The following is a 23843-nucleotide window of genomic DNA, read 5'->3' on the forward strand; positions in this document are numbered from 1 at the left end:
TTCACTCAGAGAAGCCTGTGCTGTGCTGGAGAAGGTAATATGTATTCCCGTATATCCTAAACTACTGTAATTCTCAGTCAGATATGGGCTTTTGGTACTTCTGACCCCCATATTTTTTCCTTTCTCTAGACTCAGAAAAAAGAAATGGCAGCAAGACTCATAGCTGGCCAGCTGAGATGACTATTTCTCTCCTCTTCCCTTCCTTTTTCTGGGCTTCCCTGATAGCTTGGTCGGTAAACAATCCGCCTGTAATGCAGGAGACCCCATTTGGATTCCTGGGTTGGGAAGATCCCCTGGAGAAGGGATAGGCTACCCAGTCCAGTATTCTTGGGCTTCTCTGGTGGCTCAACAGGTGGTAAAGAATCCACCTGCAATGCCGGAAACGTGGGTTCGATCCCTGAGTTGGGAAGATCCCCTGAAGAAGGGAAAGGCTACCCACTCCAGTATTGTGGCTGTTCCATGGACTGAGCGACTTTCACTTTCCCTTTTTTTCTACATAAGTACCTGAACAAGAACCCCTGAGAACCTCTGATTCGTAGGACTGCCCTCTAGTTATCAGGGTTTAACAGTTTGTCCTCCAGTCTTTCACTCTTCTGGGAGCTTCGGGGGGAGGGTCTTTTTGAAATCTTTCTTGGGCTAGAAATTCTTTTTGAAGGGAATCCAAGCCATCCTTACTATGATTGGTTCATGGAGTCAAGTGAGATTAAATTTATTTAAACTATACCCTGTTGTCCAGATTAAATAGAGGTCAAGAAATAAACAACAAAAAAGGAAATTGTTTGACTTTCACATTTATGTATGTTGAGTATTTTAAGTTTGTATCCTTGTTTAAAGTCTTCTCTCCACTTGAAAAGGCTTACACCTTGTGTGTAGATTTGTTCTTGTATCATGTGAGGCCCAATATAACATCAGATTCTGGAGTCAAGTGCCATGTTTCCATAACTTCTGGAAACAAGTTACTGTCAAGAGTTGCAGAGGAAAAGACCCCACAGTCATTGACTCAGTTATCTAAAATGTGACGGCCCTGAGTTTAATGTCTAGCTTCCCTGCCAATCTTCGAAGGTCCAGAGATCCAGGTTTTTCCTATTGTGTTTTTGCCCATAGAACTATATCCCGAAGATTCAGAGAAATGAGTATTATTTTGGAATTTGAAATGTAAAATGTTGTTCAATATGACTGTTTATGAAAAGAGATTAATTGGCCTGTTTTTATTGTTACTTAGGAACACTGCCTTATGGGGATCAAAGGAACTGTTAAGCGTAGCACAGATGGGGACTTCATTCATGCTAATGTTGACATTGACTTGATTATCACAGAAGAACCTGAAATTGGCAATATAGAAAAGCCTGTAGAAATCTTTCATATAATTGAACATTTTTGTCTTGGTAGAAGACGCCTTCATCTGTTTGGAAGAGATAGTACAATTCGACCAGGTAAGAACTCGGGGTGAGGGGGGAAATGTTAATAGTTCCTTGAGATATAGATGTTAAGAAAGAGTACACAGTGCTTTGTAAAATAAAATGCTTATGACACATTTGACCCCTCTTCTTGCTGTATTTCAAGTATACTAAGCTCAGTCTTGTCTCAGTACTCTTTCATGGTCCTCTTTCCTATCATTCTGGTCCTGACAGAACTTTTCTCATAACACTGTCTAAATTAGCCAGCTTCACACTACTATCCATTCCTCCCACCACTCTTTCCCTCATAGCACCTATTATTATCTGAATTATAGAATCATTGGGGCATGTTTATAGTCAGTCTCTTTAGCATTGCATTCTCATGGAAAGCGAAGACTGTCTTATTTTCTTCTTTGGACCCAGCATTTAGGTTATTAAGTAAATACTGTGTTGAAGAAATGCATAATGGACATTGGTCCTGTCTAAAACGTCTGTAAGACATTTGGTCCACACCAGAAGGTTCTTGATATTTTGGCCCTGTCCAAAATCATTAGGCAGGGACCAGATTTGCTCAGGTTTCAAGGACCTTTTGGCGTGAACAAAATGTCTTACTTTTTAGATAGCACTAAATGTCTGCTAACCAAATGATCCTGTAGAAAATAAACATACATTTGTGAAATATATGATATATCTCAGCTTTATTAGTATTTGGCTTGTCTCCTTACATATACCATGATACTGTTTTATCAAAACTTGAACTTTTTTACTGAATCTGTATCATCTGAATTTACAGTTTTGAAAAAAATGAGTAGATAGTTAAGCTGTTACAGACTGGAATTTTCTTTCAGAGGGCACGGCTTTTGTTTACAAAGTATTGTTGAATTAATTATACATTGTTTCTTTTACTTCTTGGAAAATATTAAAGTTACTTTTAAGGACATTGCATCATTCCATCACAGTATGTAAAACCAACATGTTTGGTTTTACCCTGCTAGAAATGTTGTTTAAAGCTGAAAGGAGCCAGGATCTTATTTGTTTTAAGTAGTCTACATTTTATACAAAGTAAAAGTTGAAGAAGGTACAGTGGAATAATTGGCCTTCAAAGTACCTAAGAATTTAGAAGAAACTCTGATGTTCATTCTAAAAAAAGTAATCCTTACAGTTGCGGTAGGTAGGTATAATGGGGTCCGTCCTCCCTACCTCCACCCTGGATTCGTCAGCTATTCTCGTGGGTGTGCTTCAGTGAACACTCTTAGAAATATCTTCGTTTGTAGAAACTAGTCTTGAATTTCATAAAGTTCTATAAAATGATAAAGAGAAAAATGAAAGTACATTCTCTTTACAAAGAAATATTTTGTGTGTGAAATGTTTTTTTCTGTGGCTTAGGTTTAGAGGAAGTGTTTTCTGTATTTAAAAGTTAAATGGTTTTTCTCCTGGCAGTTTGTTATTCAGAAATGCGTTGCCTAAGTTATCATTGCTCATTGCTTTTTGTCTTAATATTGTGGTCAAATAATCTGTATCATAAAATATCACTAATTTGTAATTTGCTTTGACCGAATTTTGATGAGTTTCCAATTCAGATGAAAGTCTGATTGAAAATAATGTAAATTTGTTGTTGTTGGTTGTAGTATTTGTTGTATGCTGTTTCTGTCAGCCATGTCTTTACTGATTTTTTTAACTATTCTATGAGAAAGGTATGTTTAAATCTATTAAGATTATGGGTTTGTGGTTCTGTTTAGTTGTCAATTTTGAATTTATGTCTATTCGAGATTGTTATTAGGTATATTTAAAATGTAGGACTTTTATGCCTTCCTAGTAGATTGATGCTCTTAATATTATGAAATGTCCTTCTTAATCCAGTTTCTTAACTTTAAATCCTACTTCATCTAACATTATTACAGTGATTCCAGCTTTTTTTTGGTTTGTGTTTGCTTTGCATAGTATTTCCATCCTTTAGTTTCAGTCTTCCATATCCTTTAACATACCTCTTATGATCAAACACAGAGGTAGTTTTCATTAAATAGGTAGATTTAATCTTTATCTTTGAATTGGGTTTTTTAAAAATAATTGATTGCTCCCTTTCCCATGTTTGGTGTTTTTTTTTTGGTTTCTATTTTTCGGCTGAGAGACATAGGATCTCAGTTCTGCAAATAGGAATTTATCCCGTGCCCCTTGCTTTGGAAGTGTGGAGTCCTGACCACTGGACCACCAGGGAAGCCCCTTAACTGAATTGTTTGGTGGTGGTGGTGGTGGTTTAGTCGCCATGCTCCTTTGTCCATGGGATTCTCCAGGCAAGAATACTGGAGTGAGGTGCCGTTTCCTTCTCCAGGGGATCTTCCCAACACAAGGATTGAACCATGGCCTCCTGCATTGCAGGCAGATTCTTGACCAACTGAGCTACGGGTCAAGTCTATATTTAATGTAATTTCTTTTTTAAAAATGTTTCTTTTTATTTATTCTTGGCTGTGCTGGGTCTTTGTTGCTGCACAGACTTTTCAGCTGGCTGGGGCTGCTCTAGTTACGGTGCACAAGCTTCTCATTTGAGTGGATTTTCTGAAGTAGAGGCTCTAGGATGCGAGAACTTCAGTAGTTCTGGCGCGTGGCCTCACTAGTTGCAGTTTCTAGAATACAGGCTCAGTAATTGTAAACGGGCTTAGATGTCCCGCCGCAGCATGTATGATCTTCCAGGATCAAGGGCAAATCCGTGTCTCCTGCATTGCTGTGGGGTTTCTTTACCACTGAGCCACTAAGAAAACCTTTAATGTAGTTCTGATATTTGTGGTTGTTCAGCCACTCAGTCATGTCCAACTATTTGTGACCCCATGGACTGCAGCACCCCAGCCTTCCCAGTCGTTCACTATTTCCTGGAGTTTGCTCAAACTCAAGTCCATTGACTTGGTGATGCCATCGAACCATCTCATCCTCTGTCATCTCCTCCTTCTCCTTCCCTGAATCTTTCCCAGCATCAGAGTCTTTTCCAGTGAGTTGGCTCTTTGCATTAAGTGGCCCAAGTATTGGAGCTTCAGTTTCAGCATCAGTTCTTCCAAATTTAGGGTTGATTTCTTTTAGAATTGACTGGTTTGATCTCCTTGCTGTCCAAGGGACTCTCAAGAGTCTTCTCCAACACCACAGTTCAAAAGCATCAATTCTCTGGTGCTCAGCCTTGTTTATGGTCCAACTCTCACATCTGTATGTGACTACTGGAAAAACTGTACCTTTGATTATACAGACCTTTGTTGGCAAAGCGATGTCTCTGCTTTTTAATATGCCGTCTAGGTTGGTCATAACTTTCCTTCCAAGGAGCAAGTGTCTTTAAGTTTCATGGCTGCAGTCACCATCTGCATTTTGGAGCCCAAGAAAATTAAATCTGTCACTGTTTCCATTGTTTCCCCATCTATTTGCCATGAAGTGAAGGGACCGGATGCCATGATCTTAGTTTTTTGAATGTTGAGTTTTAAGCCACCTTTTTCACTCTACTCTTTCACTTTCATCAAGAGGCTCTTTAGTTCCTCTTCACTTTCTGCCCTTAGGATGGAGTCGGTCTGCATATCTGAGATATTGATATTTCTCCTGGCAATCTTGATTCCAGCTTGTGCTTCATCCAGCCTGGCATTTCTCATGATGTACTCTGCATATAAGGTAAATAAGCAGGGTGACAATATACAGCCTTGACATAGTCATTTCCCAGTTTTGATCCAGTCCGTTGTTCCATGTCCAGTTCTAACTGTTGCTTCTTAACTTGCAGACAGATTTCTCAGGAGGCAGGTAAGGTGGTCTGGTATCCCATCTCTTAAGAATTTTCCACTGTTTGTCATGATGCACACAGTAAAGACTGTAGTGTTGTCATTGAAGCAGAAGGAGATGTTTTTCTGGAACTCTCTTGCTTTTTCTATGATCCAATAGATGTTGGAAATGTGATCTCTGGTTCCTCTTCTTTTCCTAAATTTAGTTTGTACATCTGGAAGTTCTTGGTTCACATACTGTTGAAGCCTAGCTTGAAGGATTTTGAGTATTACTTTGCTTACATGTGAAATGAGTGCAGTTGTGTGGTAGTTTGAACATTCTTTGGCATTGCCCTTCTTTAAGATTGGAATGAAAACTGATCTTTTCCAGTCCTGTGGCCGCTGCTGAGTTTTCCGTCTTTGGTGGCGTATTGAGTGCAGCACTTTCACAGTATCACTTTTTAGAATTTGAAATAGCTCAGCTGGAATTCTGTCACCTCCACTAGCTTGGTTCATATTAATGCTTCCTAAGGCCCACTTGTCTTCACACTCCAGGACGCCCGGTTCTAGGTGAGTGATCACACCATTGTGGTTATCCAGGTCATTAAGACCTTTTTTGTACAGTTCTTCAGTGTATTCTTGCCACTTCTTATATCTCTTCTGCTTCTGTAAGGTTCATACTGTTTCTGTCCTTTATTGTGCCTGTCTTTGCATGAAATGTTCCTTTGGTATCTCAGATTTTCTTGAGGAGATCTCTAGTCTTTCTCATTCTGTTTTCTCTATTTCTTTGCATTGTTCACTTAAGAAGGCCTTCTTATCCCTCCTTGCTCTTCTCTGGAACTCTGCATTCAGATGGGTATATCTTTCCTTTTCTCCTTAGCCTTTTGCATCTCTTCTTTTCTTAGCTATTTGTAAGACCTCCTCAGACAACCATTTTGCCTTGTTGCATTTCTTTTTCTTAGGAATGGTTTTGATCACCATGTCTTGTACAGTGTTAGGAACCTCTGTCTATACTCTTCAGGCACCCTATCAGATCTGATCCCTTAAATGTATTTGTCACTTCTGCTGTATAGTCATAATGGATTTGATTTAGGTCATACATGAATGGCCTAATGGTTTTCCCTACTTTCTTCAATTTAAGTCTGAATTTGGCAATTAGGAGTTCATGATCTGAGCCACAGTCAGCTCCCCATCTTGTTTTTGCTGACTGTATAGAGCTTCTCCATCTATGGCTGCAAAGAATATAATCCATCTGATTTCAGTGTTGACTATCTGGTGACGTCCATGTATAGAGTTGTCTCTTGTGTTATTGGAAGAGGGTGTTTGCCATGACCATCTTACTGTTTAGTTTACATTGATAACACCTGTTCTGTGTCCCCTTTTCTCTCATTTCTTTTGGGTTAAGTATTCTTACATTATTCAGTGTTTCTTTTTTATTAACTTGTTAGATATTTTTATTGTTCCTTCACTGGTTTTCTTGGAAATTGCAGCATGTACCCTTGAATTATTAAATTCTAAATTAAAATAGCATATTGGTTTTTTTAAAGGGTAGGAATGCTATAGTTTAAACTTCATAGTTTCTTTAGTCTTTTAAAACCAATTTTTCTCAATATATATATATACAGTCATGCCTGAGTTATTACACACATACTAGATATACAGCTACAGGATGAACTTTTGAGTTGTTGAGACTTCTGCTATACATATACATGAACATCTTGTTTGGAGGTTTAGTAGATGATTTTACTCTCTTATGAAAGTAAAATATTTTGGCAGCAGAGCTTGTGGCAAGCAAGTATTTCCTCTTCACTGACTTAAAAGAAAGTAACATGACTAGATGCTCAGCTGGAGTTGTGTGTTTTTCAGAAAGTGTAGATGTCCATAGATATTGAATATTAAGATTATGGCTGTAGTGTCTGAGGAAATAAGGAACAGATTTTTATCTTCCATCATTAACCTTCATACCCCAAAACAGCCCTTGAATCTGGGAACAGTCTCCAGTGGTAACTGCTATTTAAAGGAAGTAGAAAACTTTAAAGAAAAAGCAAAGCTATTTGAACAATAAAAGGGAACATCAAACAGATGGTAATCTTTTAATAATTGAAAAGTCAGTGTAACAACATTAAAGAAAATTTTCAAGAGGAAAAAAGAAAAAAAAAAGGAAAAAAGAAAAAAAAAACTGGAACCGTTTCTACAAGTAGGAAGGTGATATAAAATTTAATAAATTTTCACTAAGCCGGAACTCAGTGTAGTGTCTAATATTTTCTAAATCCTGTTCTCACAGAATGTGAAATATGGATGGAAATGACGATTATATTACAAAAGTTACAGTTTAAGACAAAAAACAAACAAAATATATATATATGAAGTCAAAGACCATAGTTAAATGCCACATGTTCTGTGTAAGATATCAATATTGGGTAAGTGATAGGGACATCTTTAGAAATACACTGGAGCTTTGAAATGGCTCCTAAAGATCAGTAAGAGAATTGGGGGGGGGGGAAAGGTTAATCTTTTTTCCCTCCATTTCAGGGTGGCTTACAGTTGGACCAACTCTTACAAATAGTAACTACAATGCAGAAACGTATGCATCTTACTTCAGTGCCCCGAATTCCTATTTGACTGGATGTACAGAGGAAATTGAGAGACTTCGACCAAAATCACCTCCTCCCAAATCTAAATCTGATCGAGGAGGTGGAGCTCCCAGAGGAGGTGGAAGAGGTGGCACTTCTGCTGGCCGTGGGCGAGAGAGAAACCGATCTAACTTCCGAGGAGAAAGAGGTGGCTTCAGGGGGGGCCGTGGAGGAGCACACAGAGGTGGCTTTCCACCTCGATAGTTTTTTAGGGCACCGATCCTATTAATGCCCCTTCACCTTCTTTCCAATAGTTTGAATTTCAACCAGAGATGTTTAGAACTCTGTTCCAGCTTGCACTTTGCTCTAGTTTCTCAAAGCTACAGGAATATTTCAATCAACCTCCCTTGCAGTTGTCACTGTCTCGTTTTATTCAAGGTAAATGAGTCATCCTGTATTTTGTCCTGTGCATGTAACCAAACAAGAGTGGAACAACACAAATACCTTCACTTTCAGAAACTGAATTTAGTCTAATTAAAAAGGCTTTTGCTTTTTAGGAATAAAGTGAGCAGTGAAAAAGACCCAGTCTGAAGTATCATACTGGTGCTGACAGTTGTTGATCATGGGCATCCCACTGCTGTCACAGCAAATGGGAAGCTGTTTGGCAGCCTTGATGGAGTGGAGTTGGGACAGATGGTAAACTTCTCTTAGGGTTTCAATATTTCTCATTGAAACAATAAAAGACACTTTTTTTCTTTCTTTTTGAAAAATCTTAAGTAAACTCGTGTAATTTGATCACAGGAGAAATTAAGAGACTTGGAACAAAAACCTCCTCTCAAGTCTAAATCTGATCAGGGAGGTGGATCCACCGAGTGGGCAGAGAGGAGGTAGATCCTATAGGCGTACTTTACAAAAAGGAAAAAAAGTGCTCATTATAATCTCAGTTGTGCAGCTACCGATGACTGTTACTCATGCTTCCTAAGAAGCTGGCGAGGACAAATAGCCGAGTAGCCAAGGACAATAGAACTTTGGTGTGATCTTGGGTTGACTTTCAAAGCAGTTTCATATTCCTTAGCAAAATAAAAGAATTGGAAGCAACAGATACACCCTACACCCGGTTATCAGGTACTTGGTTTAAACATTTTGGGGAATAAAGTACTTGGTGATGGGAAAATCACATGCATTTTAAACTTGTTATGGGGAAAACTTAAGGTAAAACCAGTTACAGAAAACTCTCAACTTAAGAAGAGACCTTGGAAAAATGGAACTGCAGTTGCCTTCTAAGGGACTGGTTTTCCAGATAAGTTAGTTGTATGAGATTTTCTATTGTCATTTCTGTACTGTCACTCATGTTTTGCATGAATCTGCTGAGTGAAATAATGCCATTATTGTTGATAAACATATTTTTTATTTTATGTATGATTTTTCTAATGAAACTTTAAACCTTTGAACTTCTAGAGTCTCTTTTCTGTGAGTGGAATTGTCGTCATTACCAAATGAAAAAGGATTGACCTCAGACTATTCTCTTGGTCTGTGAGTAGCCCTTCTGTGCTTTTCATTGGCTCATAAAATGAGGTTATGTTATATCCTTTAAAGACTCAGTTTGAAGATAGGGACTGAATTATAGGAATATGCTTGAGATCCTTAAAAGCCTGATGAATTTTACTTGCTCAACCTGTTAGAGCTTTCTAGTACAGGTAGCATTTGACTAATGTCCTTCTTGATGTAGATATGATGTGGAACTATTGGTTAGAATTTTTACTGAAATGGTGGTACATTTTCAGTTTCAGTAATTAAAACTTACCAGAGAGAGAACTGCATTTGTTAAAGGTGACCTGGGAATGAAGAAGACAGATGCTCAGTTGCCCAGTGGGAGTCCTTAGACACACCAGCTAGGGAGTGACTCTGTCCTGTAAGTAGGACTCTAGCCTGGTCCCTGCTCTGGGTCAGCTAGGACAGAGTTTGTGGTGGGGAATAGCATACCAAAACACTGCTGAACCATATTAGACCAGGAAATTGTTGTGATGTCAGTCAAAGCGTAGAAGGAGAAAGACAGGGCACGAGGTGTCAAGCTTTTTAGTGGGGGATCGAGTGTGGACCCAGACTTGGTAGCCAGGTCGCATATCCAGAGTTGGAGTGGGCATCAGTGCTGCACCAGCTAATACTTTGGTAAGTAGAAGAGTCGCCTCCTATTAGTCCTTAGCTCATAAAAACTACGTATCTCTCTTATTTGTAAACCGAGTTATTGTTATGCCACATTTTCATTTTAAATTGATGGGATTGTAATGGTTGGATGCCTGGGACAGCACACTGTAACAGAATGATTCCCTTGCATGTCTCTTAAAATACTTTCTACCCATTTTAGTTGTTAACTTACAGTGTTCTGATTACAGCAGCTTATTTTTAAAACCTGTACTGTTTTCATTCTGAACTTAAGAACATAAGATTTAGTCTTTGAAGTATAGTTCTAGATTTTATTGATTTAATATAATTTGTATTAACTTGACACAATGATCACCCAGTTGGGATTCGTTCTAAATAGTAGTCTTTGATCGGAAAGTCTCTTTTTGTGTGTGCGCAGTTAAAAACATAAGCCTTTGTGTATAAGAAAGGCTTTTCTTGGAACAGTCCTGTATAATCTTGGGGTCCATGTAGGACATTAGCATTATCTTTGATGTTCAGTGATAGGGACTGAACTGATATGGACTTAGGTATATTCTGTCAGTTTTTAAGCTATAAACCTAGGACTCCCCAGGAGGTTAGAACATTTGTCTGGCAAATTGAGCCAATTGAAGACTCCATTTCTGAAAAGTCACATTGCTTCTGTTCTCAAGACCCCCAGTCAATTACTCATATGAACATTGTTAGGTATGATGCACAGAGAAAATACTACCTCATTTAATCTAGATGTTCTTTTTCTGTAAACCCTTTTTCTAAAATTTGACAAAATATTAAAATGATCAGTTTGAGTCTGTGTTACACTTCTTTTGTAACTAGAGGGGCTAATGAGCAATGAAATCAAATAAGGTAGGTTTTTTCCAAAAATACTTCTAAAAAATTGAATTTGAAGTCCGTGATATAAAGTGCATATAGGAATTAAGTATATAATGTGAATCAGTGAAGCAAGCCATGAGTTTATTTTATAGTGGATAATGACTGCAGCCATGAAATTAAAAGACGCTTACTCCTTGGAAGGAAAGTTATGACAACCTAGACAGCATATTAAAGAGCAGAGATATTACTTTGCCAACAAAAGTCCGTCTAGTCAAGGCTATGGTTTTTCCAGTGGTCATGTATGGATGTGAGAGTTGGACGGTGAAGAAAGCTGAGCACTGAAGAATTGATGCTTTTGAACTGTGGTGTTGGAGAAGACTCTTGAGAGTCCCTTGGATAGCAAGGAGATCCAATCAATCCATCCTAAAAGAGATCAATCCTGGGTGTTCATTGGAAGGTCTGATGTTGAAGCTGAAGCTCCAGTACTTTGGCCACCTCATGCGAAGAGTTGACTCATTGGAAAAGACCCTAATGCTGGGTAGGATTGGGGGCGGGAGGAGAGGGGGACGACAGAGGATGAGATGGTTGGATGGCATCACCGACTCGATGAACATGGGTTTGGGTAGACTCCGGGAGTTGGTGATGGACAGAGAGGCCTGGCGTGCTGCAATTCATGGGGTCACAGAGAGTCGGACACGACTGAGTGACTGAACTGAACTGAACTGATATATAGGTCTTTTGTTTCTTTAGGTAGATCTATTCCTGAGTATTTTTATTCTTTTCGTTCCATGGTGAATGGAATTGTTTCCTTAATTTCTCTTTTTGTTTTCTCATTGTTAGTGTATAGGAGTGCAAGGGATTTCTGTGTGTTAATTATATATCCTGCAACTTTACTATATTCATTGATTAGGAGTCTTTAAGGTTTTCTATGTAGAGGATCATGTCATCTGCAAACAGTGAGAGTTTTACTTCTTCTTTTCCAGTCTGGATTCCTTTTATTTCTTTTTCTTCTCTGATTGCTGTGGCCAAAACTTCCAAAACTGTTGAATAGTAGTGGTGAGAGTGGGCACCCTTGTCTTGTTCCTGACTTTAGGGGAAATGCTTTCAGTTTTTCACCATTGACGATAATGTTTGCTGTGGGTTTGTCACATATAGCTTTTATTATGTTGAGGTGTGTTCCTTCTATTCCTGCTTTCTGGAGGATTTTTATCATAAATGGATGTTGAATTTTGTCAAAGGCTTTCTCTGCATCTATTGAGATAATCATATGGTTTTTATCTTTCTATTTGTTAATGTGGCGTATTATGTTGATTGATTTGTGGATATTGAATCCTTGTATCCCTGGGATAAAGCCCACTTGGTCATGATGTATGATCTTTTTAATATGTTGTTGGATTCTGTTTTCTAGAATTTTGTTAAGGATTTTTGCATCTGTGTTCATCAGTGATATTGGCCTGTAGTTTTCTTTTTTTGTGGCATCTTTGTCTGGTTTTGGTGTTAGAGTGATGGTGGCCTCATAAGATGAGTTTGGAAGTTTACCTTCCTCTGCAATTTTCTGGAAGAGTTTGGGTAGGATCGATGTTAGCTCTTCTGTAAATTTTTGGTAGAATTCAGCTGTGAAGCCATCTGGTCCTGGGCTTTTGTTTGCTGGAAGATTTCTGATTACAGTTTCGATTTCCGTGCTTGTGATGGGTCTGTTAAGATTTTCTATTTCTTCCTGGTTCAGTTTTGGAAAGTTGTATTTTTCTAAGAATTTGTCCATTTCTTCCAAATTGTCCATTTTATTGGCATATAGTTGCTGATAGTAATCTCTTATGATCCTTTGTATTTCTGTGTAGTCTGTTGTGATCTCTCCATTTTCATTTCTAATTTTGTTGATTTGGTTCTTCTCCCTTTGTTTCTTGATGAGTCTGGCTAATGGTTTGTCAGTTTTATTTATCTTCTCAAAGAACCAGCTTTTGGCTTTGTTGATTTTTACTATGGTCTCTTTTGTTTCTTTTGCATTTATTTCTGCCCTAATTTTTATGATTTCTTTCCTTCTCCTAACCCTGGGGCTCTTCATTTCTTCCTTTGCTAGTTGCTTTAAGTGTAGAATTAGGTTATTTATTTGACTTTTTTCTTGTTTCTTGAGGTAAGCCTGTATTGTTATGAATCTTCCCCTGAGCACTGCTTTTACAGTGTCCCATAGGTTTTGGGTTGTTGTGTTTTCATTTTCACTCATTTCTATGCATATTTTGATTTCTTTTTTTATTTCTTCTGTGATTTGTTGGTTATTTAGCAGCGTGTTGTTCAGCCTCCATATGTTGGAATTTTTAATAATTTTTCTCCAGTAATTGACATCTAATCTTACTGCATTGTGGTCAGAAAAGATGCTTGGAATGATTTCAGTTTTTTTGAATTTACTAAGGCTAGATTTATGGCCCAGGATGTGATCTCTCCTGGAGAAGGTTCCATGTGCCCTTGAGAAAAAAGGTGAAATTCATTGTTTTGGGGTGAAATGTCCTGTAGATGTCAATTAGGTCTAACTGGCCTATTGTATCATTTAAAGTTTGTGTTTCCTTGTTAATTTTCTATTTAGTTGATCTGTCCATAGGTGTGAGTGGGGTATTAAAGTCTCCCACTGTTACTGTGTTATTGTTAATTTCCCCTTTCATACTGGTTAGCATTTGCCTTACATATTGCGGTCCTCCTATGTTGGGTGCATATATATTTATAATTGTTATATCTTCTTCTTGGATCGATCCTTTGATCATTATGTAGTGTCCTTGTCTCTTTTCACAGCCTTTAAAGTCTATTTCATCTGATATGTGTATTGCTACTCCTGCTTTCTTTTGGTCTCTATTTGTGTGGAATATCTTTTTCCAGCCCTTCACTTTCAGTCTGTATGTGTCCCTTGTTTTGAGGTGGGTCTCTTGTAGACAACATATATAGGGGTCTTGTTTTTGTATCCATTCAGCCAGTCTTTGTCTTTTGGTTGGGGCATTCAACCCATTTACGTTTAAGGTCATTATTGATAAGTATGATCCCGTTGCCATTTACTTTGTTGTTTTGGGTTAGAGTTTATACACACTTTCTGTGTTTCCTGTCTAGAGAAAGCCTTTAGCATTTATTGGAGAGCTGGTTTGGTGGTGCTGAATTCTCTGAGCTTTTGCTTGTCTGTAAAGCTTTTGATTTCTCCTTCATATTTGAATGAGATCCTTGCTGGGTACAGTAATCTGGGCTGTAGGTTTTTCTCTTTCATCGCTTTAAGTATGTCCTTCCATTCCCTTCTGGCCTAAAGAGTTTCTGTTGAAAGAACAGCTGTTACCCTTATGGGAATCCCCTTGTGTGTTATTTGTTGTTTTTCCCTTGCTGCTTTTAACATTTGTTCTTTGTGTTTGATCTTTGTTAATTTGATTAATATGTGTCTTGGGGTGTTTCGCCTTGGGTTTATCCTGTTTGGGACTCTGGGTTTCTTGGACTTGGGTGACTATTTCCTTCCCCATTTTAGGGAAGTTTTCAACTATTATCTCCTCAAGTATTTTCTCATGGTCTTTCTTTTTGTCTTCTTCTTCTGGGACTCCTATGATTTGAATGTTGGGGTATTTAACATTGTCCCAGAGGTCTCTGTGGTTGCCTTCATTTCTTTTAATTCTTTTTTCTTTTTTCCTCTCTGCTTCATTTATTTCTACCATTCTATCTTCTACCTCACTTATCCTATCTTCTGCCTCTGTTATTCTACTGTGAGTTCCCTCCAGAGTGTTTTTGATCTCATTTATTGCATTATTCATTATATATTGACTCTTTTTTATTTCTTCTAGGTCCTTGTTAAACATTTCTTGCATCTTCTCAATCCTTGTCTCCAGACTATTTATCTGTAACTCCATTTTGTTTTCAAGATTTTGGATCATTTTCACTATCATTATTCGGAATTCTTTATCAGGTAGATTCCCTATCTTTTCCTCTTTTGTTTGGTTTGATGGGCATTTATCCTGTTCCTTTACCTGCTGAGTATTTCTCTGCCTTTTCATCTTGTTTATATTGCTGAGTTTGGGGTGGCCTTTCCGTATTCTGGCAGTTTGTGGTTCCTCTTTATTGTGGAGGTTCCTCACTGTTTGGTGGGATTGGATGGGTGGCTTGTCAAGGTTATGCTAATTTTTAAAACATTTTTTTTTGGTATACTAGAGTTTACTGCTGCAAATTTATGTCAATATGCCAAATCTGATTTCCCCTAATTCATAAATGTGATAATAGCCTTTTTGCCAAACATGCATGATAAGTCCCTAAAACATTGATTGGGTAACATTAAACCTCATGGGGTATCCTAAAACTGTATTTTTGAAACAATATCTTTTTAAACAAGAGTTTTTCATAGACTTAAGGTGTACCCTAGTTTGAAAAATATTGGCTTCAAAGTCTTATTCTGTAAATGATCTTAAAATAGAAAATTCTTATCATATAAGAGCTCTGTGTTTATAACTGTTAATATTTTTTAATGTCATGAAAATAAAAAACATACTCTGAAAATCCTTTCACAGCTCATACTCTTGAGACCAGATCTGTAGTCATTATTATGATAGTTTCCTAAACTAGACATTAGTTATTTTGCTTCCCAAATTGACTTCATTCTTTATGTAGTTTAAAATTGGATTTTCATGGATGACAGTGGCTCTGGAAATCATATTCATGAGGACATACTTTGGGAATTGGGGGAGTTAAGCCTGGACAAGGGACGTGACAGGGATACATGATAGCCTTTGAACTTTCTGAAAACTGTCAAGTGGAAGAATTCACCTGTGACCTCAAGACAGAGTGTGCACAAAAGGGAAATTCCAGTAATGCAATCTGCTAAATATGATTTTCTAACAGCACTGTTCATAAATGGCTGCTTGGGAAGGAGTAAGCTTCTTAGCACGTTGTTTCCACAGAGGCCAGGAAACATCTGTTAGAGATGATGACTGGGGATTTCTGTTGCTTCTTTCAACTAAGATTTTTTTCCTTTTTATCCAGATTATTCAGTGTTATGTCTTGTTTTCAGCAACTATAATTTATGTAGTTAATTCTCCCCCAAAGAACTCTTCTCTGGAAAATTACCAGCTAAACTTTTTGGAAGGTTTCCAGACCCTCAGTGTGTAATGCCTCCTAGTGGAGCTGAAGTTACCTTTGAACATGATCTAAATTTTGATCTCTGCTCTTCATGATTTTATTAATAGAGAAACATGTTTCCATCTGGCAGCATTTTTTAAAAAGACTAATATACTACTCCTAATTATTAATCTTACTAGGTTAGATTTCTAGGAAGTGAAGGTAGTAACATTTAGTAACATCCTCAAAGATGTGCCTTTTTGAGTGAGTGAACTCTTATTTTTCTCATACTGATTCTTCAGCATTCCAAATACAAATTCTTGCTTTTGGTTTATATATTACTAAAGTTTTGATTTAACACCTAAAGCAGCTTGGTTTAATATTTTTCTCATTGAAGAGTTTATTTTAATCTCTGAGACCATCTTTTAATTGTATACTTCTGTAGAATTTAAAGATGTTTGGTTTTAAGGACATAAATTAAAATATTCACGAGACATGTAGGAGTCCTAGTTTTCTTGATCCTTAGCAAGTTTAATGTAAAAACCTAGTATTAATAGCAGTGAAACTGTGGTGATGGATACCACTGTGTGCCAAGAATTGTTCTAAGTCTTTTATTAACTTAATCCATGAAACAACTGAAAAGGAAACTGAAGCACAGAAAGGTGTCTAACTCAGCTGTATCACACACCTGTGTGGTAGAGCTACAATAGAAATCCACATGGCTGGTCCAGAGCCCATGCTGTTAGCCATTATGCCCTCCTGCCTCTCAGGGTTTGGGGGATGGGGTAACTCTTTCAGAACACTCTGGGACAGCACTCACCATTTTCAGCAAGTAGTCATTTGGGATTCACCGGTGCATTTCCATTATATATTGGGTTCTTCTACCATTGAAGGGTTTTCCTAGGTGGCGCTAGTTGCAAAGAACCTGCCTGCCAGTGCAGGAGACCTGAGACGTGTGTTTGATCCTTGGGACAGGAAGATCCCCTGGAGGAGGGCACAGCAACCCCCTCCAGTATTCTTCCCTGGAGAATCCCATAGACAGAGGAAACTTACGTGCTACAGTCCATAGGGTTACAAAGAGTCAGACCAACTGAAGCAGCTTAGCACCTGCACCGTTGAAATCTAGTCCCTGTTGTGCTCTGTATTATACTCCTTCCTATGCTCTTGAGTCTGACTCTTTTAAGTGTTTTGTTTGTTTCTTTTTCTGTTTTTCTCTTTTCAACCTTCAACATTGTTAGAGTTGAGTGAAACAGTACTGCCACTATTTTTTTTCCGATATAATACTGGACTCTGCCGGTATTTAAATGTCAAATCCCTACCTGTCTTAAATAACAAAATCCTTCCTTCTGTCTGTGACCATCTCTCATCCCTTTCTTGAGCTGCCTCCATTCTGTCTCGTATTCCTCAACCTTTTCTAATCTAGCATTTAAGCTCATTGACCCAGTAAAATTGTTCTTACCAGTTCTCCCTGACCTTTTCTTTTTTAAAACTAATTCCAATGTACCTCTTAGTCTTTATAGCTTGCCTTTGGGGAGCCTGGAACTTGCCTGTCCACCCCCATGTACCCCTTTCCCTTGGCGCTGTGACATCCTCCTGCCATGTCTTCCATCTTCTCTGACACTTCCTTTTCAGTCTCTCCAGGTTTCTATTTTACTGTCTGTCAAGGATTTGTTGTGCTCTTACGACAGGATTTCTCTATATTTTTGTTTTTTTTTTCTTTCATCCACTTGTGTGGCTTTTTCCCTCTCTATGTGTAGATGGCTTGCACATTTCCAGCCGAGAGTTCTTTCCTGAGCCTCAGACCCATATTTTTAGGTGCTATAGTTGGTCTCACTTGCGTAACTTACAAGGTACCTTAAGGTACAAATGTGAACTACCCCTTACACACAGAGACACACACATTAACACAGTCTGTTTCAATTCCATGTTTCCTTTTTAAGGGAATGGTCTATCTACCCAGCTATCCAAAGCAGAAATAGTTTTCAGACGCTTCCTTCTCCCTCACTAGCTCCAGTTCCTCCCTTTTCTGTCAGATACCATCATTTTAGTTCAGGCCACCCTATGTGTCCTCAAAGGGACTATTCTGAGAGCTGCTTAAATGGTTTCTCTACTTTAGTTCTGCCGCCTCACATCCCAAAGTGATCTTCCTAGAGGATGATCTTATGTGTCTTGCTGAAGTTACTTTGAATGTCTGCAGTTTGCTTTTAGGCTTAAGTCCAAACTCCCCATTGACCAGAACTCACTCAGTTTTCTCTTTTGCTGCTTTTTTCTCCTTGGTAAGTTCCAGTCAACTTTAAACTTAAAATCCTTTAGGTTTATTGGAAGGGTAATATATGCTATCTCTCACTCTGGGCCTTCCTGCATATTTTTTTCCTTTTCTGGAACATTTTACCAGTACTCCCTATGACCTGGCTAATGTCTACCAAATTTTCCAGGTCCCAGCTTCAGTGTTTTAAGTACTGTGAAATCTTTACTGACTATACCCTGCCCCCAGCTGGATTAGGTCAGATATCCCTAATATATATACAGTATCATGCACGTGCCTGCGTGCTCAGTTGTGCCCGACTCTTTTGCAGTCCCACAGACGAAAGCCTGCCAGGCTTCTCAGTCCATGGGATTTTCCAGGCAAGATTACTGGAGCAGGTTGCCATTTCCTTGATCTTTCCAAGCGAAGGATTGAACCTGTGTCTCTTGCATTGCCGGCAGATTCTATACCGCTGAGCCACCAGGGAGCCCATATATGATATATATATACATACAGACATATGTATATATAGCATATAGACATGAGATTTGGTTTGTGGTCTTACTGTTGTCTGTCTCCCCAGTAGAGGTATAATGCCTGACACATTGCACACAGCAGGTGTGAAGTAAATACTTGCTAAGTGAGAACTTACTACCTCTTTGAACAGCACATTCTTTGAGCACCTAACTAATTACTTAGAAGTTTCTTCTTTCAGTTGAGCTGCACCTTGTCACTTATATTTATTGGTTCTATTTTCTATACCCTTGGGAATACACAGGGCAATAGTTAAACTATTTCTTAATTTTTTTAAAAGTTGTACCTCATGTATAGTTATTATGAAATACTGGCTATATTCCCTGTATTGTACAATATATCCTTGTAGTTTGTTTTATACATAGTATTTTGTACCTCTTAATGCCCTATTCCTATCTTGCTCTTTCCACCCCACTTCCCTTTACCTACTGGTAACCGTTGTTCTCTATATCTGTGAGTCAGTTTCTTTGTTATATTCACTAGTTTCTTTCATTTTTTTAGACTCTACATGTAAATGATAACATGCAGTATTTATCTTCTCTGACTTAATTTCACTAAGCGTAATACCCTCCAAGTCCATCCATATTGTTGCACTTGGCAAAATTTCCTTCTTTTTTTGCTGTTGTTGCTGAGTAGTATTCCATTGTATGAGAGTGTGTGTGTGTGTATACACCACATATTTATCCCTTGTCTGCTGATGAGCACTTGGATTGCTTCCTTAGCTTTTTGTGTGTGTATGAGTGTGTGTGTGTATATACACACCACATATTTATCTGCTCGTCTGCTGATGAGCACTTGGGTTGCTCCCTTAGCTGTGTGTGTGTGTGTGTGTGTGTGTGTGTGTGTGTATACACACCACATATTTATCTGCTCGTCTGCTGATGAGCACTTGGGTTGCTCCCTTAGCTCTGTGTGTGTGTGTGTGTGTGTGTAGGTGTGTGTATGAGGGTGTGTGTGTGTGTGTACACACCGCATGTTTATCTGCTCGTCTGCTGATGAGCACTTGGGTTGCTCCCTTAGCTGTGTGTGTGTATGAGTGTGTGTGTGTGTATGAGTGTGTGTGTGAGTGTGTGTGTGTATACACACCGCATATTTATCTGCTCGTCTGCTGATGAGCACTTGGGTTGCTCCCTTAGCTTTGCGTGTGTGTATGAGTGTGTGTGTGTATACACACTGCATATTTATCTGCTCGTCTGCTGATGAGCACTTGGGTTGCTCCCTTAGCTTGGCTTTGCTGCTGTGTCACCTCGGGGTGCGTGTATCTTTTCAAATTCGTGTTTTTATTTTTTTCAGGAAGGTACCCAGGAGTGGAATTGCTAGGACATGTGGTAGTTATGTTTTTAGTTTTTTGAGGAACCTCCATACTGTTTTCCACAGTGGCTGTACCAACTTGATTTCCACTGGCAGTGTATGAGGCTTCCCTTTTCTCCATCTTCACCAACATTTCTTATTTGTGTTCTTTTCGATGCTAGCCATTCTGGTAGGTGTGATAGCTCATTGTGGTTTTGATTTGCATTTTTCCGATTAACAGTGTTGAGCTTCTTTTCATGTTCCTGCTGGCCATCTTTATGCCTTGGAAAAATGTCTGTTCAGGTCTTCTGCCCAGTTTTTAGTTGGATTTGTTTGTTTGTTTTGTGAGCTGTTTGTATATATTTAGATAGCAATCCCTTATTGGCTATATCATTGGCAAATATTTTCTCCCATTTAGTAGTTACCTTTTCGTTTTATGGTTTCCCTTGCTGTGCAATTTCTTTTAAATGTAATCAGGTCCCATTTGTCTAATTTTGCTTTTATTTCCTTTACTTTAGGAAACAGACAAAAAAAATTACTGCTACAATTTATGTCAAAGAGTGTTCTATGTTTTCCTCCGGGAAATTTATGGTTTCTGGTCTTAAATTTAGGTGTTGAATACATTTTGAGTTTGTTTTTGTGTGTGGTGTTAGAGAATGTTCTAATTTCATTCTTTTACATATAACTATTCAGTTTTCCTACCACCATTTATTGAAGAGACTGTCTTTTCTCCATTATATATTCTTGCTTTGACCATAGATGCGTGAGTTTATTTCTGATCTGTCCTGTTTTATTGATCTATTTGTCTATTTTTGTTCCAGTACTATAGTATTTTTTATTACTGTAGTTTCATATTATATGCTGAAGTCAGGGAGAGTGATTCTTCTAGTTGGTTTTCTTTCTCAAGATTGTTTGGGGCCTTTTATGTTTCCATACAGATTTTATAATTATTTGTTCTATTACTGTGAAAAATGCCCTTGGTATTTTGATAGGGATTGCATTGAATCTGTAGATTGCCTTAGGTAGATAAGTTATTTTAACAATATTAATTCTTCCAGTCCATGAACACAGTATACCTTTCCATCTGCTTGTGTTGTCTTTAATTTCTTTCATCATTGTCTTCTTCAGTCTCTCAGTCATGTCCGACTCTTTGCGACCCCATGGACTGCAGCACACCAGGCTTCCCTGTCCTTCACTATCTCCTGGAGTTTGCTCAAACTCATGTCCATTGAGTCAATGATGCTATTCAACCATCTCTTCCTCTGTCAACCTTTTCTCCTTCTGCCTTCAGTCGTTCCCCCAAATCAGGGTCTTTTCCAATGAGTCGGTTCCTCAAATCAGGTGGCCAAAGTATTGGAGCTTCAGCATTAGCTCTTGCAGTGAATATAGAGTTGATTTCCTTTAGGATTGATTGGTTTGATCTCCTTGCTGTCCAAGAGACTCTCAAGACTGTTCTCTAGCCCCACAGCTTGAAAGCATCAATTCTTCATTGCTCAGCTTTCTTTATGGTTGGTCCAGCTCTCACATCTGTACATGACTGCTGGAAAAACGATAGCTTTGACTATTCTGACCTTTGTTGGCAAAGTGATGTTTCTGCTTTTTAATATGCTGTCTGCGTTTGTCATAGCTTTTCTTCCAAGAAGCAAGCGTCTTCTAATTTCATGGCTGCTATCACTGTCCACAGTGATTTTGGAGCCCAAGAAAATAAAGTCAGCCACTGTTCCCACTTTTTCCCCACCTATTTGCCGTGAAGTAATGGGACCAGATGCCATGATCTTAGTTTTTTGAACGTTGCTTTGAGCCACCTTTTTCACTGTCCCCTTTCACCCTCAAGAGGCTCTTTAGTTCCTCTTCTCTGTCTGCCGTTAGGGTGGTATCAACTGCATATCTGAGATATATCTTACTGATATTTCTCCTGGCAATCTTGATTCCAGCTGGAGATTCATCCAGCCCCACATTTCACATGATGTAGTTTGCATAAAAGTTACATAAGCAGGGTGATAATATACAGCCTTGACATACTCCTTTCCCCGTTTTGAACCATTTGGTTGTTCCATGTCCAGTATCTAACTGTTGCTTCTTGACCTGCATACAGGTTTCTCAGGAGGCACTTAAGAGGGTCTGGTATTCCCATCTGTTTAAGAATTGCCCTCAGTTTGTTGTGGTGCATAAGTGGGTAGTCAGAGGCTTTAGTGTAGTCAATGGATAGAAGTAGATGTTCTTCTGGAATTCCCTTGCTTTTTCTATTGAGAGGGTCAGGCTTGAAGGCCAGGGGTCTCCAAATGGAGAAAATAGGCTGCAAGTGTCAGACATTTTTTCTCTCTCCCTTAAGTGGCAGGAGGAAACAAACTCTATGGAAAATATTTTTTTCTTAAGCTATGCTAATGAAACTATGTATTTGCTTTGAAATTTGCCCTTCTTCAAAAGACTAACTATGACTAACTTCTTTTCTCAAACCTTGGGCTGATAATAGCTCAACAAACCAGTATTCATATCAACTGTTTTATGGCTGGGGGATGACACACCTCGTGCTATCCTATCTCAAAAATGCATATTGTGGGAGAGGGGCCTGGTGAAACTCTCTCAGCCTTGAGGTGTCTCTCTTATATGATTAATAGCTTTCTAACAGACATAAGACAGCTTGCTAAAACTGGCAGGGGGGCACTCTCCATGTCCCTTCTGATGTCCATGTCAGAGGCTTTCTCTGTCCCTTCTCTTACTTTAATAAAACTCTGCTACACAAAAGCTGTTGAGTGATCAAGCCTGGTCCCTGGTTCCAAAGCTAAACCTTCTTCTTCGGAGATCATGAATCCGACACCGTTCACCGTAAGCTATCATCTTGGGGGCTCATCCAGGATCTTCAGGACAAGGTAAGAACACTCAGAGCTGTAGCTTCTTTGCTTTCTCCATGTACACGTTTTTTGCTTTACTTTACTAACTCTGCAGTGTGCTTGTGTGAATGAATGACACGCCCTGCGTGAAACAAGTGATGAGCCCTGCTCTGTGGTTTTGCGGTGCCCTGTAATGACTGAAGGTAGCCCCCAAAAGGGGAACCTTATTGGGGGTTTATACCGACCTGCCAATGCCAAGAGACACCCAACCTCCCTGCGAGGGGAGCAGCCAGAGATGGGCAAAGCGTGTGGACTGAACTTTCCTTTCTCGGTCAGCTTTTCCTGGTCTCTTTGACCGCTTCGTAATTGCGTGGGAAGTTAGAACTACTAACCTGATCTGCCGGACCACAGACTTTCAAGAGACTTCTGATCTATGCTGTTATTGTGTACTGTTACTTAGGTCCCAAACTTAGATTGGTAGTCAGGAAGTGCCTAGCTTTGCTAGGAGTTGAAAGTTTGGAAGCTAGACGGAGCTCTAGCTCCAAGAGCATCTCTCAGGTTCAAGGTCACTCAGAAGGTACAGAGGGCTTCTTCCTTTGGTAACACTAGCTCTTAGTGGACCAGAGGAGGCTTTCCAGTGGCTTTTGTCCCAACTCCTTAGCTATTCTTTCTGTGGAATCTGTGAGAATACTGGTGTGGTGACACTCAGAAGGAATAGTTTGGTTTTATGTTTATACTGGTCTTCCTGTGGTCAGGAATAGACTCGGTCGTGCACAGGCACTCAGGAGACAAATGTTTTCCCCAGCGGTCTTAGCTTGGGAGGCATTCTGGAAGGTCACTCTGATTGCACCCCAGGTGGCATCAGAGGCAGGCAAGGTTTTAATGGTGAGGAGCTGGACACTAGTCTGGGATGCCATCAGGTATACCCTTGGTGCGTCTCCTCCCCGCCTTGGTGGTGGAACCAGGAGGGACGAGTACGGTGCCTGCGTCGGTAAGGGACAAACTAAGTCCGACCAGGGAAGGAAAGCTTCGGTGTAAAGTCTGTCTACATCCCCATCTAGAGCAGGGAGGGACGCCTCCGGCAGAAAGATGGCTCTGGTCGCTCTTTTCTCTCTTACAGATGGGAGCTAACAATTCCAGCCTCACTCCTTTGAACTGTATCCTGAAAAGCTGGGGTAGATTTGATCCCCAGA

At 39.2% G+C, this 23843-nt stretch overlaps 1 protein-coding gene across 5 annotated transcripts in view; it reads left to right on the forward strand.

The window, feature by feature from the left end:
* LOC145506121 (N(6)-adenosine-methyltransferase non-catalytic subunit METTL14) overlaps positions 1–23831 on the forward strand; it is a 50384-nt gene extending 26553 nt beyond the window's left edge. For 2 of the 5 annotated variants that reach the window (XM_081490030.1, XM_081490020.1), the window contains exons 10-11: positions 1223–1433; positions 7652–9143. In XM_081490030.1, coding sequence (XP_081346156.1) covers positions 1223–1433; positions 7652–7956 — 516 coding nt within the window. In that variant the 3' untranslated portion in view covers positions 7957–9143. Of the gene's footprint in view, positions 1–129; positions 1535–7651; positions 9144–23770 lie in introns of those variants that run through there. The other 3 variants (XR_014053565.1, XM_081490042.1, XM_081490052.1) reach the window with 3 other exon arrangements.
* The last annotated feature ends 12 nt before the right edge of the window (positions 23832–23843 follow it).

This window comes from Giraffa tippelskirchi, chromosome 1 (assembly GCF_054371585.1).
Source record: "Giraffa tippelskirchi isolate mGirTip1 chromosome 1, T2T-mGirTip1v1.2.pri, whole genome shotgun sequence".
Classification (NCBI taxonomy): Eukaryota; Metazoa; Chordata; class Mammalia; order Artiodactyla; family Giraffidae; genus Giraffa; species Giraffa tippelskirchi.